The 20,810-nt window shown below is 37.8% G+C and overlaps 1 protein-coding gene across 4 annotated transcripts in view; it reads left to right on the top strand.

Annotated features, from left to right (window-relative positions):
- STON2 (stonin 2) overlaps positions 1-20,469 on the top strand; it is a 70,804-nt gene extending 50,335 nt beyond the window's left edge. For all 4 annotated transcript variants that reach the window (XM_090141475.1, XM_031593132.2, XM_090141473.1 and 1 more), the window contains exons 5-7: positions 7,848-9,683; positions 14,487-14,689; positions 15,758-20,469. In XM_090141475.1, the coding sequence (XP_089997601.1) occupies positions 7,848-9,683; positions 14,487-14,689; positions 15,758-15,841 (2,123 nt within the window). In that variant the 3' untranslated portion in view covers positions 15,842-20,469. The remainder of the gene's footprint in view (positions 1-7,847; positions 9,684-14,486; positions 14,690-15,757) is intronic.
- The last annotated feature ends 341 nt before the right edge of the window (positions 20,470-20,810 follow it).

The following is a 20,810-nucleotide window of genomic DNA, read 5'->3' as shown; positions in this document are numbered from 1 at the left end:
CTTCTCATACATATTAGCCAAACTGGGAGCTTAATTATTCCACTGGTAGTAATAATGGCTAAAACTGGTGTGTAGTCATAGTCTCAGTATCCTCTGAACAGAGCACACCTTGCTGAGAGTGAAGTTAGATGACCTGGTGGTAAAAATATGTGGCGTATCTATGCTGTGTCTTCAAGGGTGGATATGAAGTTGCTTTGTGATTGTTTATGAATCATGCATGTATGCTTAGTTGCTAAGATGTTTGCTTTATGAGTGTACTGTGTTGGTTTAATAGAAATAACTAATATGAAAAAACAAGCTTTTTTTTTTTTCCCCTCAGACTGTTTTCTCCACCACTTACCTGAGATCTGATCACAGCTTGGCTCACATGATGCCCAGTTATACACCAGTAACTTTATGCCACATGTACACTGTGAACTCTTCGAATAGGCATCGTGTCTTTCCCAAATCTTGTAACAATCTTAAAGACTTCCTCAAGTTACATTAGTCTTAATGTACCACCTTCTGGCCAGCTAATGGAAACACATGAACTGAGCTAAAGGAAATGAATGTGTTTTCTAGATCCATGTCTCTCAGAAGGATTTAAATGTTAAAGCCTCTCTTTCTGTAAAAATTTTTGGGGTCATTCCCACCATTGTTTCACACGTAAGAGAAGAACTCTACTTTCTGTCTATAAGATAACCTTTTTTACTTTAAAAACAAACAAACAAAACACAAAGGAAGCTGCTTTCAAGGGATAAATAATGCTTTTTTGTGTAGTACATAATATCTCCTATTATCTCTAGAAAAGTTTTATTCTCCTTTAAAAGTTAAAATTTTAAAATACTTTATTTTTGCTATCTAGTTTGAGATGGCCAATAGTCATATGCAATTTTATATAAAGATTTTAAATCTTTTGGAGAGCACCTCTTTAAATGCAGTTGTCTGTGTGATTTTGCTTAAGGAGACAGAGAACAATGGAAAACAAAGAAAAATGTTCAGGGAAGTTGGATGCTGGCTTGAAATACATTCAGTTCATGCACCAAGGCAGAAAGACAGTGTATACTATTTGTTTTATTTCTTGAAAGTGTTAGGCCCTTCCACCACCTTTGTGTTCCACCTTCAGGTTTGTCTTCTAATGAATCCCAAAAGTTTAAGCTAATAAAAATCTACATTAGTAAATACTCTTATTGTTAATGTAAATGCTTATAGTTAGTATTTTTAGCTACTCTTTTATTCTGCTATAGGAAGAAATTGACTTGGTACCTTGTTTAAGGAAATACCAATATATCGTTAAGATCAGGGTTAATATTTAAGTGTTTCACTTTAAAAAGTTTCTCAGTGTTTCTAAGTGTTTCACATGGTTTCTCAGAACATTTCGCATGAACCCCAGTTTGAGAAACCAGTCCCAAACTTTAAAATGTCATCATATGATTCCTACCTGCAGGAAGCTCTATCAATTTCCTCAAAACACTGACTAACTCTTCTGCGACTTGCAGATTATCTTAAGGGAGCTCACACAGTGTGTGCAGGACAACCAGGGGATCAGGCTTAGCCAGCCTGGGTTCATGAAAGGCAGGTCCTCTATGACCAACCTGATCTCCTGTGATCGAGTCGCACGCCTGGTAGATGAGGAAAAGACTTCAGCAAAGCCTTTGTCACTGGTCCTATGATCTATGTCTAATTTGAAATTTGCTGTTGAAATGATAAATGTATTAATTGGAGACTCCACCTGTCTTGCTTGCTGTGGCCCCAGGCACCCAGGCACTTTTATTTCAAAATGATATGAGTTATCTTTGAACATTGTTTAGGTGATTTCCAAATATGATGTCATTCTTCACTGTAATTCTTTCTAACAGTGTACAAATTCTAAGTGTTTTCAGACTAAAACCTGAACAATATATTTGGAAAATACGTTTTCTAATTATAGATACATCTGCTGTAGATACCTAGTATACCAGTGTTGTGCAGTAGGTACGTTACAGATTTGATTTTGTTTCAAGGCTAGACGGGTCCATTCTGATTGCCTACAGGCTGCAGGATGTGAATGAAGCTTGTACAAAGCTACAGAGGTAGCTGAGAGCAGGTAACATAGCAAAGATATCAAGACACAAGGAAAAGGGGATCCACCTGTGTGTAGGTTTTGATTTGCTGAAATGCTGTTTCAGTTATTTCATACCACATCTGAAATGTTTGAGTTTAACTACTCAGTAGTAAATATAATGCAAATTAAATAGTGAATGTTTTTAAATCATGCAGGGATATTCTAAGTTGTAAATTCATTTTGTTACCTTGAGCATTTTCTTTACTCAAGACATAGTGAAAGGACTCTGTCACTTGAATTGATTGAATTCCAGGCTCAGTGAATTTCTTCAATTGAATAAAGACAGAGGAAAGGAAAACAAGTGCAATAAAAAAGGTCCTCAAGTAGTAACATATGTGGCAGGTTGCAATGAAACGTCCAGCTACAGCTACCACTGTTCCACTGGGCTTTCATCTGGTACCTGTACACCTCATAGGTAGGTCAGGCTCAATTGCTGGGAAGATATTATCTTCCCTCTCCAGTTGCAAGAGTCAGCATCAGTGAGGGAGACAGGGCAAATAATTGAAAGCAAGGAAGCACAGTAGGAACCAATGCCTGAAATATGGTAGTTTTACCTCCCACAAATCTGTAAGTTTCTATAGGTGTAGAACAATAAGAAAACATCAAAACATCAACAAAGTTTGCAAAAACTATGCTGACTTCTAGAGTCCCTTAGGATGGAGTATGGAAGACAGTTTTTTTCAACAACTTGCTTGCAGTATTAGGTCTGCTGCAATCTAGCTGTGAGAGGCTGAGACAGAATTTGCTTCTGTTTCTTCTTCAGTATAGTGTCTGTACAATGGCTTACATTTAAAATGAAAAATAGAAATTCTTATAAAGATTAGAGATTCATAGAGTTAAATTAATTGAGCATAGATGAAATTGTGTTTTAAATAGTACTGGAATCTCTATGGCATAACGTCTTTGAAACTTCAGATAATTAAACTTCTTTTAATGATTAAACTTATTTTGGGACTTGTGATGAATTTGCAGTAGTTAGCCAAGCAACAGGAATTATATTTAAGTAGTCATTAACCCACTGCTGGGAACAAGGTCTTCAGTATTTTGTATTAGAACTACTGCAGATTTGGGACAGAACTACACTAGGTTAAATCACCTATTTACGTAGCCTATAGTTAGAAACCCATTCAAACAGATGTCTCAATAGGATGTGACAAAACATGGTGAAAATACCGTGATGAATCCATTCAGCATAGTCTGAGAAGCCTTTTAAGTGGAAGGAGTAGGAATAGAAAGGGAACCACAGCAAGCAAAGGTCAGTGACTTTACCTTGTGCCTGCCAGTTATGTAGCCGGTGATTATTCTTCTGAAATAAATACCTCTTAGCTGTGCTGTAAATCATGAAGTTAAAAACATTACTTCTTCAACTGACAGTTCAGCAAGATGGAGAACCAGATTATTGGCCAGCATAATAAAATAGGAGGCATCACTTTCAGAGCTGTTGTACCTTCCAGCCTGCTGGGTGTTTGTGCTCAAAGGGTTTGGGGCGTTCTGCCCCTCATTTTGCAGGTAATTGCCTCTTCTTCTGTCTCCAAAATCTGTTCTGAATCTCATGGAAAGAAAATGTCCTGCAGGTTGGTAGAGAGTATTTCCAAGTACCCCCTAAATGCTACCAGCACTGATTGATAGTAGAGCTACACAGGAAGCATATGGAGGTAATAACTGTTATCCTCTCAGGGACATTCTCTGTGCAAATAAACAACATTAACTTCCCATTGGCAAGACAGCTGTGGTTCTTCGAGCTGCAGACTTTTATAGATAAATTCCATGGTACTTTTTTACTGTAGCCTTGTTCAGCAAAATTGTTAGAAAAATTTAGATTGATGTCTGCAGCAGTAACATGTGATTCTCCACCATTAACAGAGCTGTGATAAACAGGAAAGCTTGCAGAAGCCAGCTTTCATAGCATGTAGCAAACCTGAAACTCTTCACAAGTGCAGTGAAAGAGCAGAAGTATTTAATGAACAAGTTTATAGGCTTCTGTTGAGTTTATGTGATATTTGCACACTTATATTCTGTTCTTTGTGAAATGAGCATAATCATTTCAGATAAAGTTTGGCATTAGTGACAGAATCTTTATTTAGATTATTTAGATTTGCTCCAAACTAGTTACTATCAAGAGGTAAAATAGGCAAGTACTCATTGATTTAAAAACCTGGGCTTTTGCTCAGATATATTTTTTTAACATAGTAATTTTATCCAGCTTTTTTTTCAATAGATCTGCCACACCTTCAAATCTTCCTACTTGTAGGACACAGTTTCTATCATAAACAGTTTGCAGGGTATCAATGTCCTTTAACAGCTGGATGTGTGCCTTCCCTTTGGGCATAAGTAAGGTGATACCGCATGTTCATTTGGGCCAGAAGAGATTAAATGAAAAGACAAAACAATAAAGAGGACGAAAGCCTTCTTTCCTTTCAGTGGGCTATATAGCAAAATGTTCTATATCCATTATAACCTAGTACAGTTTTTCAGCTTATCATATAGAAATAATTGAGCATTTTGCTGCTGAACACTTGTAAAGCCAACAAAACATTAGGAGGCCTTTAGAAAAAAAAAAAAAAGATGCAATTCTACATGGCATTTTGTTGATCACCAGGAATTGTAAGTTTCCATATTATTTAATGGCTTGGTAATGATGTACACACGTGCATGTAGTAAGGTATAGCCAGTGCTAACTGGAGACACTGCTTAGGTGAGAGAATAAGAGCAGAGCTGTATAGAAGATTCATACAGGGAAAGGACATAGAGCTACTGTCCTCCTTCCTGATAAACATTCTGCTGTGTTGTGTAGATGGGCGGGAGAAACCTTTCAGATTAGAATCTGACAAGGCAGACAAATTAAAAATGTTTTAATTCTACTAATCATGACTTATCAAAGTCATTTTCTTAGGAGAGAAATGATGGTCAATCAAGAAATGACAAACATATCCTCCATGTTGACACTTCCTCCTTTTTTTTTTTTTTTAAATTCAGATTGAATCCTTCTCAGTCGGAAACCACTCTCTGGGTGCAAGACTGTTCATCAAGTCATCTTCTTGATGCTATTTTCTAGGAAGGAATTTTAAAAACACTTACGGAAGCAAAGTAGTGAACCAGTTAGCTTAGCTGTTCATCTAAGGAATTGTTTTCTTAAGTGATCTCTCCCAGAACTATTAGGGTGTTTCCAGGTTGAAGGACATTTGCATTTTAGACATTTTCATCTATGTTGAGGAACTCACCAAAAGTGAAGATGAGGAAAAACTTCACATTATTGTCTAAGCTATCCCCTAGAAACATCTGGATTTTTCACCATGAGATATTTTTCTTTCCACAGAAGTTACAGTATTTCTCTTGAGATATACACACTATTTCATCTAGTTCTCAGATAGTTTCTTTGAATACTTAGCTGCATTATCATAAGGTTATTTTTATCCTCCCTGCTATTAGTCATACTCTCACAGACAAAGCTGAAAAACTGTCTTCTTAGAACTACCTTTGTAATCTTCAAATATTTGTGAATTCACCATATGGTACTTTGGCAAGAGAAGAATGTACTTCTGAATTTACTTTGAGAAAGAAAGGTTATTTCTCTTTCCAAATTTGATGCTTTCATGTATCAATTCAAATAATGGTTTATTGATTTTTCTGTAGAATAAAGTTACACAAATGCTTACATTTACAAAACCATCTTTATTTAATGCTTCAGTGGTATTTCTGAGTATCTCAGTTAAAACAAACAAACGTACACACAAAAAAAAAGAAAATGGTTTCTTTTATAAAATGTCTTCAGTTTAGAAAGAAAATTTGTGGGGTGAATTCTGTCTGGTTTTTATACAAACTCTAAAGGAGTTTGGCTCATCTTCCTCTCTAAAATTTGCCATAAGTGTTAATACTTCATTTTTGGAGTTATGCTTGGTTTCTGCAATTCAAAAGCTAAAATACAGGAAAAAAAAAAATTATAACTGCAAGCAGAGAAGAGTTGTGTTCTTGAGAAACTCTGATGTTCTTATCACAGGACTATTATAAGTCCTAGAAGGAATGAATAATGTTTTTCCAGAAATACCATGAAAAACAGTTTCTTATTACTTACTTCCATTGCTTTTGCTTTCTTCTGGGGATTACATGCTTCCTGACCAAAATACTGGGAAAACATGAGACAGCATAGAAGGTGTTAGTATGGAGTTGAGGATCAGGTTTGTCTTGGTGTTTTGTTTTCTTTTTTTTAATTGTTTGTTAAGGATGTGGTTGTGGCTGATAATCTGTTTGGTTGTTAATTCACAGACCTATTTGTAGTCTTGTGGCAAAACTAATGTATAAAGGACCCATTGCTATGCCCAGTGGTGCAACCAGTAGCAGGGACTACAGGCAGACACTGTGCAATGGTAGAAGTTAAAGGACAGGATAGAGATGAAAATCTGAGAAACTGAGGTAGCGAAACTTCTTTTCCAAGAAGTGGAACACTTTCTAATGAATGAGTAGTCTGTAAAAGATGTTTTTTCTTGATATTACTTTGTTATTGCAATGGCTTGAAAAATAAACTGTTTTTTTTTCCACTTTATATAAAATTCTCAATTACAATAACCTGTAGAACTTACATGATGCATTTTATCCTTAGATCAAAGAGTTGGGTGAGCTTAATACAGCTGGGATGAGAGGTGCAGAAAATCAAGTAATCCAAAGCATTATAACAAGCTAATGTCAGGACTTTGGCTAAGATGAATATTCCTTATTTCATACTCTGAATTGAGCTGAAATAAAAATTCAGACTGTCTATTATAGTTTATGAAGAATGAGAATCAAGCTCATCTATTTTGGTAACTGGCAGCAATTTGAATATGGACTTAAATATTTTGTTTTTGTTGTTATTGTAAAATAAGTTCACATCAGAGATGTACAGCCATAGTGAAGTGCTACATTTTACAGTCACTTTTCTGCTTTTGCTGAAGAACTGTGTGTTGTGTAAAACATGATCTGTATATTTATCAGAAGTAAAAGGCACAAATGCTAGCCTTTCTGTATGAAATGTAGGGCAAACCTGTGGTGCAACCACAGATTTTAATTTAATACTTTCATTCATCAGCACAGTGGGAAGAAAACAGGAAGAAAACCCTGTAATCTCTGCATGCTGAAAAAATGATGCTCATTTTGGGAAACACGTTATTACTGCTGCATCTATCTCCTCCAGAAAGAGCTTGGATTGAAATAGCACAGTATAATGCTGGCTTCTGGGGAAATGTCTTGGCAGAGTCTAAGACAAGGAGAGTGGTCAAGGGAGCCTTGTTCTGGCAGAGGTTTGAGAACAGCTCCCAATAATGCAAGACAAAAATACGTTTTTCTTTATCCAAATGTACATTCCTAGATCATAAATTCTCCACAAGATTTTCAGAGACATGTCTGGACTGGCAGACAATTTCCCACTGTATAAGCTACAGAGCACATCTTCTGAAAACATCTAGGGTAAAAATGCCACCTAGGCACCTCATATGGTGCCTTTTTTTCTTAGGTCATTTTGTTGGAATGAGAGCTAAGAGATACAATCATTATTATCATTCCTTCTGTACTTCTTCCTGCTTTCCTTTTCTATGTTCAACTGCCTACTTAAAAGTGAATCTTTTTCTTTATTAATTCTTGCCATATTCTACAGAATATTATCCAGTTTTCTTCTGTCTTTCTCATACAGCATGCTATTGTGTAGAGAGTGCTTTTCTTTTAGTGTGGAGAACTAGATAATTTCAGAATAATTAGCTGAAATTTCCTCCCCTCCCCTCTTTTTTTTTTAAAGACAGTTCCTCATCTTTCCAAGAAGATGAAGAGGTAGATATGGAGGCTGTCAACTGGCAGCTGAACAACACCTCCATGAATGGGCATTCTGCTGCACCAACCACGGTTCGCTTTCCCAGCTGGGTGACTTTTGATGACAATGAAATCAGTTGTTCACCACAGAATCCTTCTCCTTTGAAAATAGACACCTCACCTCCAGAAACACAGGCTCCAGATGTTAACTTTAACCTCACTGCATCATTTAAGAAAAGAGAACGTCCCAAAAGTACTTTGGGTGACCTCTCCAAAATTCAAAAACTGGATCTCTCTTCTTTAACCAAGTTGCCTTCTCTTGAAACACCACCATGGAGTGCTACTAATCCCTTCTTGGATGAGTCTCTACGAGATGTCCAACCCTCACCCATCAATCCATTCAGCTCATTCTTTGAGGAGCGAGACAGGCGTTCCAAAAGCTCTTCTGTCTCCACTATTCCAGGCAAAAGCCAAAGAGACTCCCTCATTATTCTCCATCATGAACCCGATACCATCAGTTTCCAAGAGGCAAACAAAAGTGTAACTCATGCAGATGCTGTGGAGCAGCTGAAGCAGCTCCAGATTGGAGACCCAGATTATGTGAGCAGCCCTACCTTGCCTGATGATGACCCCACAATGCCATATGATTCAGATGCCACTTTATTTAACCTGGCACCATCTCAGCCAAAGGATGGATGGCCAATGATGCTCAGAATCCCAGAGAAGAAGAATATTATGTCATCCAGGCACTGGGGTCCAATATACGTGAAGCTGACTGACAGTGGATACATTCAGCTTTTCTATGAGAAAGGACTGGAGAAACCTTTCCGTGAATTCAAACTTGAAATCAATCATGAGATTTCAGAGCGCAAACTCCAGAACTATGATGAGAATGGAAGGATACACAGTGTGAGATTGGATCGCACAACCTACAAGGAGAAAAAGAAGTATCAGCCTAAACCAGCCATTGCTCACACAGCAGAGAGAGAGCAGATCATCAAGCTTGGTACTACAGATTATCAGGACTTCCTAAGCTTCATCAGTGCTGTGCAAGACACGCTGATGAACTTGCCAGCCTCATCAACAGATCTGAGCACAGTGGGACTGAACTATCAAGAAGAAGAAATCACTGTTGATGTCAGGGATGAGTTTCATGGCATTTTGGCCAAAGGAGATAGTGTGATTCTCCAGCACAGTGTGCTGACCCATATATATGTTCTCAGTTTCCTTTCAGGCCTGGCAGAATGCAGACTGGGCCTTAACGATATCCTAATCAAAGGAAATGAAATAGTTGCAAGGCAAGACATTATGCCCACTACTACCACGAAGTGGATTAAATTATACAACTGTCGGTTCCATTCATGTGTGGATGAGGACATATTTAATAACTCTCGTATTATCCTGTTTAACCCCTTGGATGCTTGCCGATTTGAACTGATGCGATTCAGAACTGTTTTTGCTGAGAAAACTTTGCCTTTCACACTGAGGACAGCAGCCAGCATCAATGGTGCTGAGGTGGAGGTGCAGAGCTGGCTGATGATGTCCACTGCATTCTCTTCTAATCGTGACCCTTTAACTCAGGTCCCTTGTGAAAATGTTATGATCCGCTACCCAGTGCCAAATGAGTGGGTGAAGAACTTCCGCCGGGAAAGTGTCCTGGGGGAAAAATCTTTGAAAGCTAAGGTGAACAAGGGGGCTACTTTTGGATCAACCAGTCTGTCTGGTTCTGAGCCAGTCATGAGAGTTACTTTGGGAACTGCCAAATATGAGCATGCCTTTAATTCCATTGTATGGAGAATAAACCGACTGCCTGACAAAAATTCAGGTGAGTTGTGCATACCATCTCTACAGGAGTAAACTTACAGAAGTTATGTATTTTGGAAGACAGGGAATACTGTGTTTAGACGTTCTTTGCAGTGTACTGAAGGACATCAGATAGTTACACACTGCATTTATCTGACCCTTCATTGCAGTAGTTTTAATTATCCTGCCAACACTGCTAATTATAAAAACTGATTGGAGTTTTCCAGATGCAAAAATATGCCTTCTTTCTCAGCTTTTATGAGTACACTATGGAATTTCTGCTTCAAACATCTCTGTGTGTTTAGCACTGTTATTGGAAGCAAGGCTGTTTTAGTTGACTTCCAAAGGCAAGATACTATGCTACATGACTAAATAACAAGCTGTAGTTCTAATACATGTGATTTGTATTCCATTCATTTCCATTCATCACCATTGCCATGCAAACATACTGGCCAGTGCTATGTATTTTGACACATACACTGCCATTAATCCTTAGTGTTTGAAGTGGGAGGTTGGAAGAGGGCAGAAGGTATAGTGCAACTATTACAAAGAATGTTTTGCAATTACTAGTTGTGGTAATGCTTCTGTGATCAGTGCAGACAGGTAAATGCAGCTTAATCTCAAAGAGAAAATACCAACATAAAATCTACAAGCCTTTGCATTTCTCCTAAATTGTTAATAATTAAACATTCAAATAATATGTGCAAGCTACTGTTCGCTTTGGCCATTGCTGCTGTTTGTTCCACTTCCAACTCTTCATCCTGGGCAATAATACCAAGATAAATTAGGTTTGCTTTTTTATATATGGTGAACTCTACTTCTTTATTTTTTTCATCTAGACTTTTTAAAATGTAGGCGTATTTTTTAGTATTGATGCTGTAGTAATGCAGCTATATGACTGAGTGGGTTTCTGTGTTTGCTGTTTCCTGAAAAAAGTTCAGTGTTGGATCAGATCTGACACTTTATAAGTACGGTTGTTTATCCCAAGTTTAGGCTGCAGTGTTAGCAAAACATTGATCCAGGTCTTCTAAGCATTTGGATCACATTTCAGCCCAAAGACACGAGGTTACACCATAGGTTACAAATTTGGAGGGATATCACAGACAAAAGTGAGGACTCCGTGTTTTCTGCAGTGCAGGACATGAGAGGAGCTTGGGAACTCACAAAATATTGCAATGAAAAATTAACCTCGGGCTGTGTGTGAGCAACAACCTGCTTGTGAGGAAAATCTCACTATGCCATCTGTATAAGCTCTGGGAATGAGATGCTGTGAAACTGGTCCTTCTGTGGCATCTCCTCTCTGAAGATCTCATTACACCATACTGATGTTTCAGCTGGGAAAATGTAAGCCCCCAGACTTTAATACAACCACAGAAGAAGCCTGTAGCAAACAAGGAGAAGAGGCAGAACTCGTGGCTCTGTTCAGTCTTCTGCAAGGCAATGCTCTCTTACCCACTGCAGCTGCAAGGGAGATGTTTATCTATGGCTCTTGCTTCCTTTATCTTGTCCCTCCCAGTGTGAGGCTTCATTACACATGCCCTGTGTCAGGGGGAAATGAATCACACTCGGCACTGCTGCTGGCACTCTGCCACAGAGCACCTATCCATCAGTGTCACAGTGCAGTATGCAGGGCTGTAGTATTTGTTTACATCCTGAAAGGAAGAGAGTGTCCTCACCTCTCCGGTCAGGCCAGATGTAATTTCAGGGAAAGGAAGGGCCTTGTAAGCACTGCCTTGGCAAGAACGCATGGGGTATATGAGAGGGAAGGAATCTCAAAGTGATGACAGGATAGGTTAAGTGTAGCTCAATTCTAACTTTGTCTCTCAAGGGCTATTTACATTTCTTGACAGTACTCATTCCATGGCTTTCCTTACTCAGAGTATGAGGCAAACAAAGAGGGGTGTACATGGAACCAGTCAAGAGCATTGATTTATGAGGGTGAACTAGGGAAGTTTATTCCTGTTCCTTCTTAGATTTGGCTGATGGACCACATACACTTCTGATCACATAATAAGAATGCATAGTCTGCTCCCAACCTTGTGCATTCTTGGTAGTATCCAAGGTTTACACAGTAGCTCACCTCCTCCCAGTTACAGCAGTCTTTATAAATGACGGTGTTTTCAACATCTAAGTATAAGAACGTTCCTTGAACTCACACTCAATGCTCTCTTACCACCACACGTGCAGCTCACCCCTGGCAACACTTTGGGTCCCTCTAGGTGTCTGATCCACTGATGAGCTGCCTTGGTGCCTGGGACTCCAGATATTGAGTGAGGCAGTGGAGGGAGGAGGGGAGCAGCCACACTGCCCATTTCCAGCCTGTGTACAAGTGTGAGGCTGGTAGGACCCCCAGTGCCCTGCCCTGAGTGCCAGCTCTGCAGAGCTGTGGGTGCAGAGTGGCGTCTGTCCTCTGCTCACTGCCCGTACACTGACTGCGGAATGGCTTGGTAAGGATTATCAGTGGTTTCGCTGTCTTACCTAAATGTTTTCTCTCTGTGCATTCGGATGGGATTGGGCCCTTTGCACTCTCACTGTAGGAACTTGTTATCAACACTGTCTGTATTATTCTGTAGACAAAGCGTTTGCTTCTGACTATAGCATATGACAAATGAAGGACTGTGTGTACTCTGACTATAATTTGACCTAGAAAACTAATGTGGATTGCATTTTAATGAGCATATTGCTGAAATCATTTATAAAGTAACTTGGTAAATATTACTGCCTTTCTCTTATGCACAACTAAGACAATCACAGCATTTGACAAAGAAAGGCCCTGCAGAGTTTCACATGCAGCAGTCTGGGCTCCAGGTGTTTCTGTTTTTTATTAATCCACCAGCAGAATGTTAGGAAAACATCCACCAGCCACCAGTCATGGGAAAACACTCCTGGAATGAGGCAGAGCTGCAGCCTCTGAGTGGGGCCTGGATCTGGATGTTGAACTTGGGCCCAGTTTGGTTGAGGGTCCCCAACATACTGCCTGCTGCACCCTCTGCAGTAAATTAAATCCTGTAATGCAAACATGCTAGGACATCAGAGGGCTTTGGAACAGATTCCCTCCAATCTCAGTTAGCCAAGTGTCTCTATGAATTACATTACGAGGTCCATGATAGTCAGAATGGAATGCTGTAGCTCAAGGAAGCAGGAGGCTTAGAAGAAAATCAGTCTGATGATTTCCTCCTGAACTTTTATTAGAAAAGTGCATTTGTCTGTTGCAGAGGGAGCTCTGAATGAGCCTGCTGAACACACACAAGGTGCACAGAAGTTGTCCATTGTGTGCCTCAGGTTACTCATGAACACTGATGTACTCAGTATTTCTTTTGGTGGAGGAATTGCTCTCATAATCTGTTTGCTTGGTTGTCTACTAAGCTGATGTGGTTTACATTAGTAACTTCTATATTTGTTTGAGCATTGTGCATGGTCTTTCCTGGTAGTTGGTATTCCTACTGGAAGAAATTAAATTATAGAAAAATTCCATTGTAAAGTGAATTTAAATTCAGATATTTCTTACTATTTGAATTAATTCAGTAAAGCTAAATATTTAATGGGATGGTTGTTTCTAACTCTAAGCTACAACTGCAGGCTTTTCTGAAGGCTCTCTGCCTTCTGCTTTCCTCTAATGTAAGTAGGACAGGTAGGGAGCCCTCTTAGTAAGGTGTCTGGACATTCTGCAATTCAGAGCCTTGTGTGTTCTGCTACAGGTTAACAGTGTAGGCTGAAGTATTATATGCTAAGTTTGGGGAAGTTTTTAAATTGAATTTCTGCCCAAATTGTTCAGTCATTCCAGAAAATGAAGTTAGGAGAAAATGCAGTCTAGGCCATATCCAGCAGTTACCAAAACTAGGGCTGCTGTGCTTTGCACTGGGAGGGGAATATTATTTATCTTTTTTATTGAACTTGGGATTGCTTTTCTTTGTTTGTTTTGTTTTGTTTTGTTTTTACAAAACGAATTTATAATAGGATTCTCTTCAGTCAGAAATCCCAAAGTGGCTGTGAGTGTTCTCAACCTCATTCTGCAGATAGAGGGATTGAGGCACAAAACCTAAATGGCTTGCTGAAGAGCTTAGGGAGTTGACAGCAGTCAAAAATATAACAAATGTAACTTAACTAGCAGTTCCTACTTCTTTTTTTTAACCAAATCTGCTGTCCAGCAAAGCAAAGGGAAGAATATATAATAGCAAAAAGTTATCAGGTACCGATGACAGAACTAAACATGGTTGGTTTCTCACCTTTCTATCTTTAATGACTGGCCATCTTGTGGAGGGTTAGAATGAGAATAAATTGTTACTTCCAAGATGTGCACAAATATGCTTTTTGAATGCAGGAAAGTTTAATGTTATCAAGTATGTTTGCTTTCAAACATATGGGGATATTTTATATGGGGATAGCCATTTCAAAAATAACTATGAAATATCTGTTAAATCTACCTTTACTTACTATCAATACATGATATTTTAGAAGGATATGCCACAGTGTTCTTAGCATGTTAAGTAGACTGAGGGAATAAGAAGACAGAAAATATCTTTACTTACGGTGGTTGATTTACATCTTGAATTTTCATCCACTGAAAGCAAATTGGACTGATTGACAGTCAATATTTTTGCAGTTCATTTAATTTATTTACTCTGACTAATTAAACTGAACTGAATCTCGAGCTTATGGAGTTTCGATGCCATTAAAGCAGATAAGATCCTGACACTTGATGCAGAGTAGTTCACCCAGGCAGATTCTTAGTTTCTTGCTGTTTCATGATGTTGCTTTTACCTAGATGCAATCTTCTCTCAACAAAGCAAGACAACTTTCATGTCTGTTTGATCTCTTTTTCCAGCTTCTGGCCATCCACACTGCTTCTTCTGTCACCTAGAGCTTGGCTCTGACCGGGAAGTGCCTTCCAGTTTTGTCCGCCATGTAGATGTGGAATTTGACATGCCCACTACTTCTGCATCCAAAGCCACTGTTCGGTCCATCTCTGTTGAGGACAAAACTGGTGTGAGAAAGTGGGTCAACTATTCAGCACACTACAGTTACAAGGTAAAAATGAGCATTTGTCACCATGGTTACTTCGCATACTTCGTTGTCTTGAAAAGTCTAGGCAAACCAATGGGAATTTGATATGTCAGGCTCTGTGCAGTGGCTCCCCATTTGCAGCCTGCAGATTCATGGCAAACAAGCTGTGGATTATGGCTCAGTGAAAATGGACTAACACTGCTTACAGTGGCTTTGTGGAAGAGCATGCATACACCAGTTCCTAGGGAAAAGCTGATAAAGTAGGAGTGTGAACAGGGACTTCTGCTACAGTGGGAGTCTACAGTGGGAGTACTACAGCAGACAAAAGGATCACATTGCTTTTACGCTTATTATTTTTTTTCTGCCTGCCCTAAGGAGACAAACAGATGGGAAAATACACAATATGTATACCTGCCAAGAATCTCAGTATGCCAGACTTGCATGGTAGATGATCACTCAGCAGACAAATGGGCATTCTACCTGCCTTCTGTAAGAGATGAGAGATACTGAAAAGATTCTTATGGCAAATATTTTTAATGTGAAATGTTATTACATTTTTAGTAGGATCTGAAATTCCTCAGAGATTATATTTGATGTTCCTAAGTATCCCTTCTAAGAATTAAACACACTCAATTGTCCCTGAATTTTTAGAGGTGTTGAAATTTAGAAAAAAAATATAGGTGTGCGTTTTGCAAATAAATCTCTTTGCTTTCATCAGTTGCTTTGCAGAGTTTAAAACTGACACTAGTCTTCTGCTGTCATGTAGAAAGCCACCTATACTCTGCAGGTTTGGTTCTGGGTTTGGATTCAAAATACAGATGGGACTGGGAATGAATAAAAAATGAGACCAATTCTCTTCATGGTGTTTTTTCTTCCAGAAATTGTTATAACACTGTTGAATTATAAAATTGTTTGGATTTGACTTAAAACCCTTATAGAAAATCAAATCTGTCTTTCCCTCCTCAATCTATTACTCTTTACAATCCCCTCATTTTACCAAGACTTGCATCATCTGAGCAGTGACAGCTAAGGATTTTTCAATTTTTTGTGGTTTTTTTTTTCTCATTATCAATGTTGTTTTTCCTCTGCCAGGTAGAAATAGAGCAGAAGAAAAGCTTGAGTGAGGATCTGAAGGGAGAAGATACTGCAGATCTCAGCGAATGTGCCATACAGTGAAGGAATATCAGTGTTCCGAGTCCCAAGAGGTGTAGTCAAACTAACAGACTTGGAAGAGAGGACTTGAAGATTTTGATATTTTTCTTTTAAAAGTATGGAGTATTACTTTTAAAATAATGCTTCAAAGAGTTTTATTTTTCCTGTAATTATCTGTATCTTGAGAAGAAGGTCACCAGTAATTTGTTTGGAGAGGACCCATGGGCTGGAACAATTGAAGTACTTATCATCAATACGTTTGTTGCATTGACAGAATGAATCGCTTTACAGTCAAGCCTGCCTTTTGTGCTTCTTCACCATCTGGGTTCTGCACTGAACATGCCACCATCACAGCCAGATCTGAAAGCAGTCTTCATCTCACAAGCTTACCCTTCTGCAATAGGCATTTTTCCTGTATTTTGCTTGGTTTGGTCATCAGCAGATTCACTTCCTTCTGAACTGCCAAATAAAACCCAGGGAACATCAAGTGAAGCAGTGATACGAAGTTTCATTTTTGAAGTCATCAACAGATTGAGAACCCTGGAGCATCATCATGGAGAATCAACAAACTCTACATGTTAAATGTAGTAGACATCAAGCAAACAAGCTATTGGCAGTACAGCTAATCATCTAACCATTCTGCTGCTTATCCTTTCCTGCCTTGTTCTCTTAGCTATGCTGTCAGTGTGTACATTTTCATGGGGTTTGGACAAGCTGCAAGAAACCTGCAATTTCTTAGAATTTTCATGTGCTACTCAGGGCTGTCCTGTTATTTTGACTTAGCAGGGTTACAGCTGCTAGTAGCAGGGAATGTCCTATAGTAGAAATGATACTGAAAGGACTTTTCTAAAACATTAGATCATTCCTAAATAGAAAGATATTTAAGGGAAATACATTATTGGTTTTTTTTGTTTGTTTTATTTTATGCTTTCTTTAAAGGATAAGATGGATGGTTATCAAAAATGTCAGAACAGTATTACTTTAACAAGGTTTTTTGCCTTCCCCAAACTCCTTGGAAGTCTGTCCTTGTTTGCCACACAATATTGCTTTCATGTTCTATCTTTAACCTACAATATAAGTAATTTTTCTGCAGCTATCTTTATAAAATCCCAGGTAACTGAGACCCAAAATATTTTTTCAAAAATTAAAAACAAGCTTCCATCATGGAGAATTCTAGATCTCCAGTCAACTGAAAGTAGAAGCAAGTTTCAAGCTTTCTTTCTGGGGAGAAAAAAAAAAAAAAAAGGCAAAAATCACTCATTCATATATTTTTTCAGAAAAGAAAACAGTGTTCAGAACACTTACTTTTTTATATCTGTTTCCATGGCTTCCATAATATTTTGTCTGAAGGTAATTTTTGATGTAAAAAAAAAAGTAATTAATTAAATCATTTATCTTTTGAAAGATTTCTACTGACTTTAAAATCACAGATTTGGAAAGCCGTGGCAATGTATTTGAATGAATTAAAATGAAAGCTTGTTTATAATTTTATAGGTTTATTTTATTTTACATTTCATATAACAGAAAATTAATATTCAATCCTGGTTTACTACTTTCACTGTGACTCCTATGAAAAATCACTGCAGTCCAGAATAAAGCACGAGATTAATTATACTGAGTCTGTAACCAGCAGTGGTAGAATTTAAAACAAACTGTAGGGAATTTCTAAATGCCTTTTTATGCCTTTTTTTTTTTTTTTTAATGCCTAGTGATAAATATTTACACAGCCATGTTACTACACAACCTCTGGCAAATGTATATGCTGTAAATATATCACCTCAGTCCTACTAGGACTTCTCAATAATAAGTGTGTAATCTTACTGAAGCCCAGAGAGCTTCTCTGGGTACACCAGCTAATACTAAATTTTGCATCATCTCACTTTAAAGGGAAGAATGGTATTAACTTTCACAAGGCGTTTTGAGATCCATGGATGAAAATTAGCAATATACTGTCAAGAATTATTTATTAAATAACTATGTATATAGGTTGTGAAATATCTGACAGCATGGAGCTGAATTCATGACTGATTCTCAGCTCTGTTACCGCTTTGTGTTTCAGAGGCCTTTGAAGAACTTGTAGGTATTTTTCCTGTTTTTTTTTTCCTGTAGCCCCAGCATACAATTCCTGAAAATGACCAGCAAGAAATCCAGCAAGTCAAAACTGAATGTGTTCTGAGATGTCGCTGAGAAAGTATGAGATGTTTTGTGGACAAACCACATTCAGACACTTAGTGTCTGAATTTCTGCATTTTTTCCCTCATCCCTTGAAAATACAAAAACATGTACCAAATAAGAAAAAATACGTTGTACTCCTTAATGAAGCGGAAAAAAAATCAAAGGAATTTCACTTTCCATTTCAGTTGAATTCCAAACTGTTCAGTCTCTATCATACCTCCACCATAAAATATTTCAGCTCCCAAAATCTAAAGATTAACATACTGGAGTTTTCTGGATTTACTTCATTTCTCTACTTCTTTATCATTGATTATTTATTTTCTTTAAATTAGAAGTTAATGAATGAAAACAAGAGTATGGGCCTAAAGCTAATCTCTCTTACATAGTTATTTGAATGACAGAAGAATCTCTTCCAAGACTGCAGGAGTTTATGAAGCTAAAACTGATGGAGTATTGAGGTTTATAAAAAAACCTATTTTAATCCATTTTGATCTCTGAGGGACATCTTTGTGATGTTCTTGGCACTGAATTTTCAGAAGTATGAATTTTTGAGATCTGAAATCCTGATGGAGTTTCAAAAGATCGTATTTGTGAACACAGTTCCCATTGAATCACTTGTGTAAGTAGTTCGATTTTTGAAAAGAGCACTAACAACCAAAATGTTCAGAAAATATAATGTTGATATAATCAAGTGGCATCACTCAAAGATCTTTCCAATCTAGACCCATGATAAGTACTAAGCAGTACTAGGAACACTGAGCTCCTAAGTGCCACTGTTGAGGCTGTCACCGTTCTTGCTTAATTAAGCTGTGCCAATTATTCAACATATGAACCTCATCTATGTGAACCTAGGGGTAGAGCAGTAATTTAGACCATTGTTGGGGGTGAGGGGAAAAAAACTGAGGCTTTATCCATTTTAGAGTAGCAGAAATTACTAAATATAAAATAGGTCTGTAGAGCAATTTTATTTTTTTAAACTTGGGGAAGAATTTCTTTAAATAGTTTCAGTGTAACACTCCTTTTGATGAAGATATAATCATTGTCTTTGTTTTATTTGAAAGCTTTGTAGTACTAAAATGTTCCATGCAGGAAATGTGCCTTCAAGGTAAGCATACATTTACTCCCTGAAGCTATTCCCACTTTGAACTTTCTATTTTTCGTTATGACTTTGCTTCATTTTGTGCTGTGGTACTTGAGGTATTGCAGGGAATTTTGCCTAGAAAAATTAGCTGAATTGGTCTTTGATCACAGGGGGTAAAGATGAAGATCATCTCCGGGCAGCTGAGCTAATTTTAGTGAAATCCTCTTACATTTATTAACTATATGCATATCTGTTAGCAAAGGAAAATGGATGAATTCAGCTGAGAAATACTGTAACTAACCAATGATAATTTTGTCCTTTGATTTTATTTAGACTCAAATTTAGTCATCGTCTGAAGGAGACAGATTGTAGTTTCATCATTGCAGTGGTATCATAAGAAACATCACAGAAATATCCTACCTTTCCTGGTGGGTTGCTGGCTGACATATTTACTTGGCAAGACACCCAAGTCCTGTTGGTCTACCTGTCCACATGATTCAGTAGCTTCTAAAATTCTTTTTTTCTCTTGGTCATTCACCCTCCAGAACTGAGAGCAATTTCTTGCAAAAGAGCAACAAGAAAAGGTGTACAAAGTTCAGCCTGAGGTAATTATTCTGTCTGTTGCTTGTATGAAACTCAGTAATTTCCCTTGGTCCTTGAATAATCAAGGCCCTCATAGGTCACCTCTGCTCAAGAGGTTGAAAAATTCTTTTCCTGTAAGTCTTGGCAACTTGTTTTTATAGCTGTACTCATCTCCAGAACTGGTCAGTGCAGAACGCATATCACTTATTGATGAAGTACTTATCCTCTTCTGCCATTGAAATTATTTCTACATCATGAGTTGTCTGAGATAGGAAATTTTCTCTGATAATGGGCATCACTGTTCCTAGCCTTGTTTTGTTCAGCCATCCATCCAGCCATCCGTCCTTCTCTCCCTCCCTCTTTCCTTCTACTTGCAGTCCATTCTTTGCACTATTGACATTGATTGGTTTGATAATTATTTTGTAATGCGTTCCCATCTTTTTGTTCTGTAAAATGAGACAGTCTATACACTGGTTAACTTTATAGAAGTGGTGGGTTGGTTTTTGTTTTCCTTTTGATTTTATGAGTTGAAATGGGATGTAATGTTTTGTTTAAACTATGGGAAAACTTAAATAAATGTTAAGATGAAACAGCATACCCACGTTTTCACTGTGAAATTGAAATTGTATGTAGCATGTGCTATATGTCCTGATAACTCGATACCAATCTTCTTAAATTTGGAGGAGGAAAATGAAGTGTTTTGAATGGATTTGATCACCTAGACTGAAAGATAGACTGCAAACAAAATAAATCAGATCTAGAGCTTAAACCTTTCAACAGATCATAGTAGAGAATCCAACATTTTCCATGAAGCTGTCCCAAAGCAAAGTAATTGAGAATTGAAACTTCTGTTTAGCAGATCTCTTAAATTTTTACATTCTAAAGCTATGAATGGGATCTTCCTGTGATCAGAATATATTTCTGCAAAACAAGAATAAGGAAAATGTCAGAACAATTTACAGACTCCTCTGATATGATTCTTCGTTTTCTTTCAAATTTAAAAAATTAAATTAAATAATTAAATAATTAAATAATTAAATACCATTTAATGCATTTTTCCGCTTCTCTCATAGTCACTTGCTCAGAAGCACTCACACTGAAGATCTGGACAGTCTCATTGACTGAAGAAAATCAGATACCCATTGTAAGGGCTGC

Source organism: Phasianus colchicus, chromosome 5 (genome assembly GCF_987193195.1).
Source record: "Phasianus colchicus chromosome 5, bPhaCol1.hap1.1, whole genome shotgun sequence".
Classification (NCBI taxonomy): Eukaryota; Metazoa; Chordata; class Aves; order Galliformes; family Phasianidae; genus Phasianus; species Phasianus colchicus.
The sequence above is the reverse complement of the archived record's forward strand: the minus strand, read 5'-3'. Positions and strand labels throughout refer to the sequence as shown.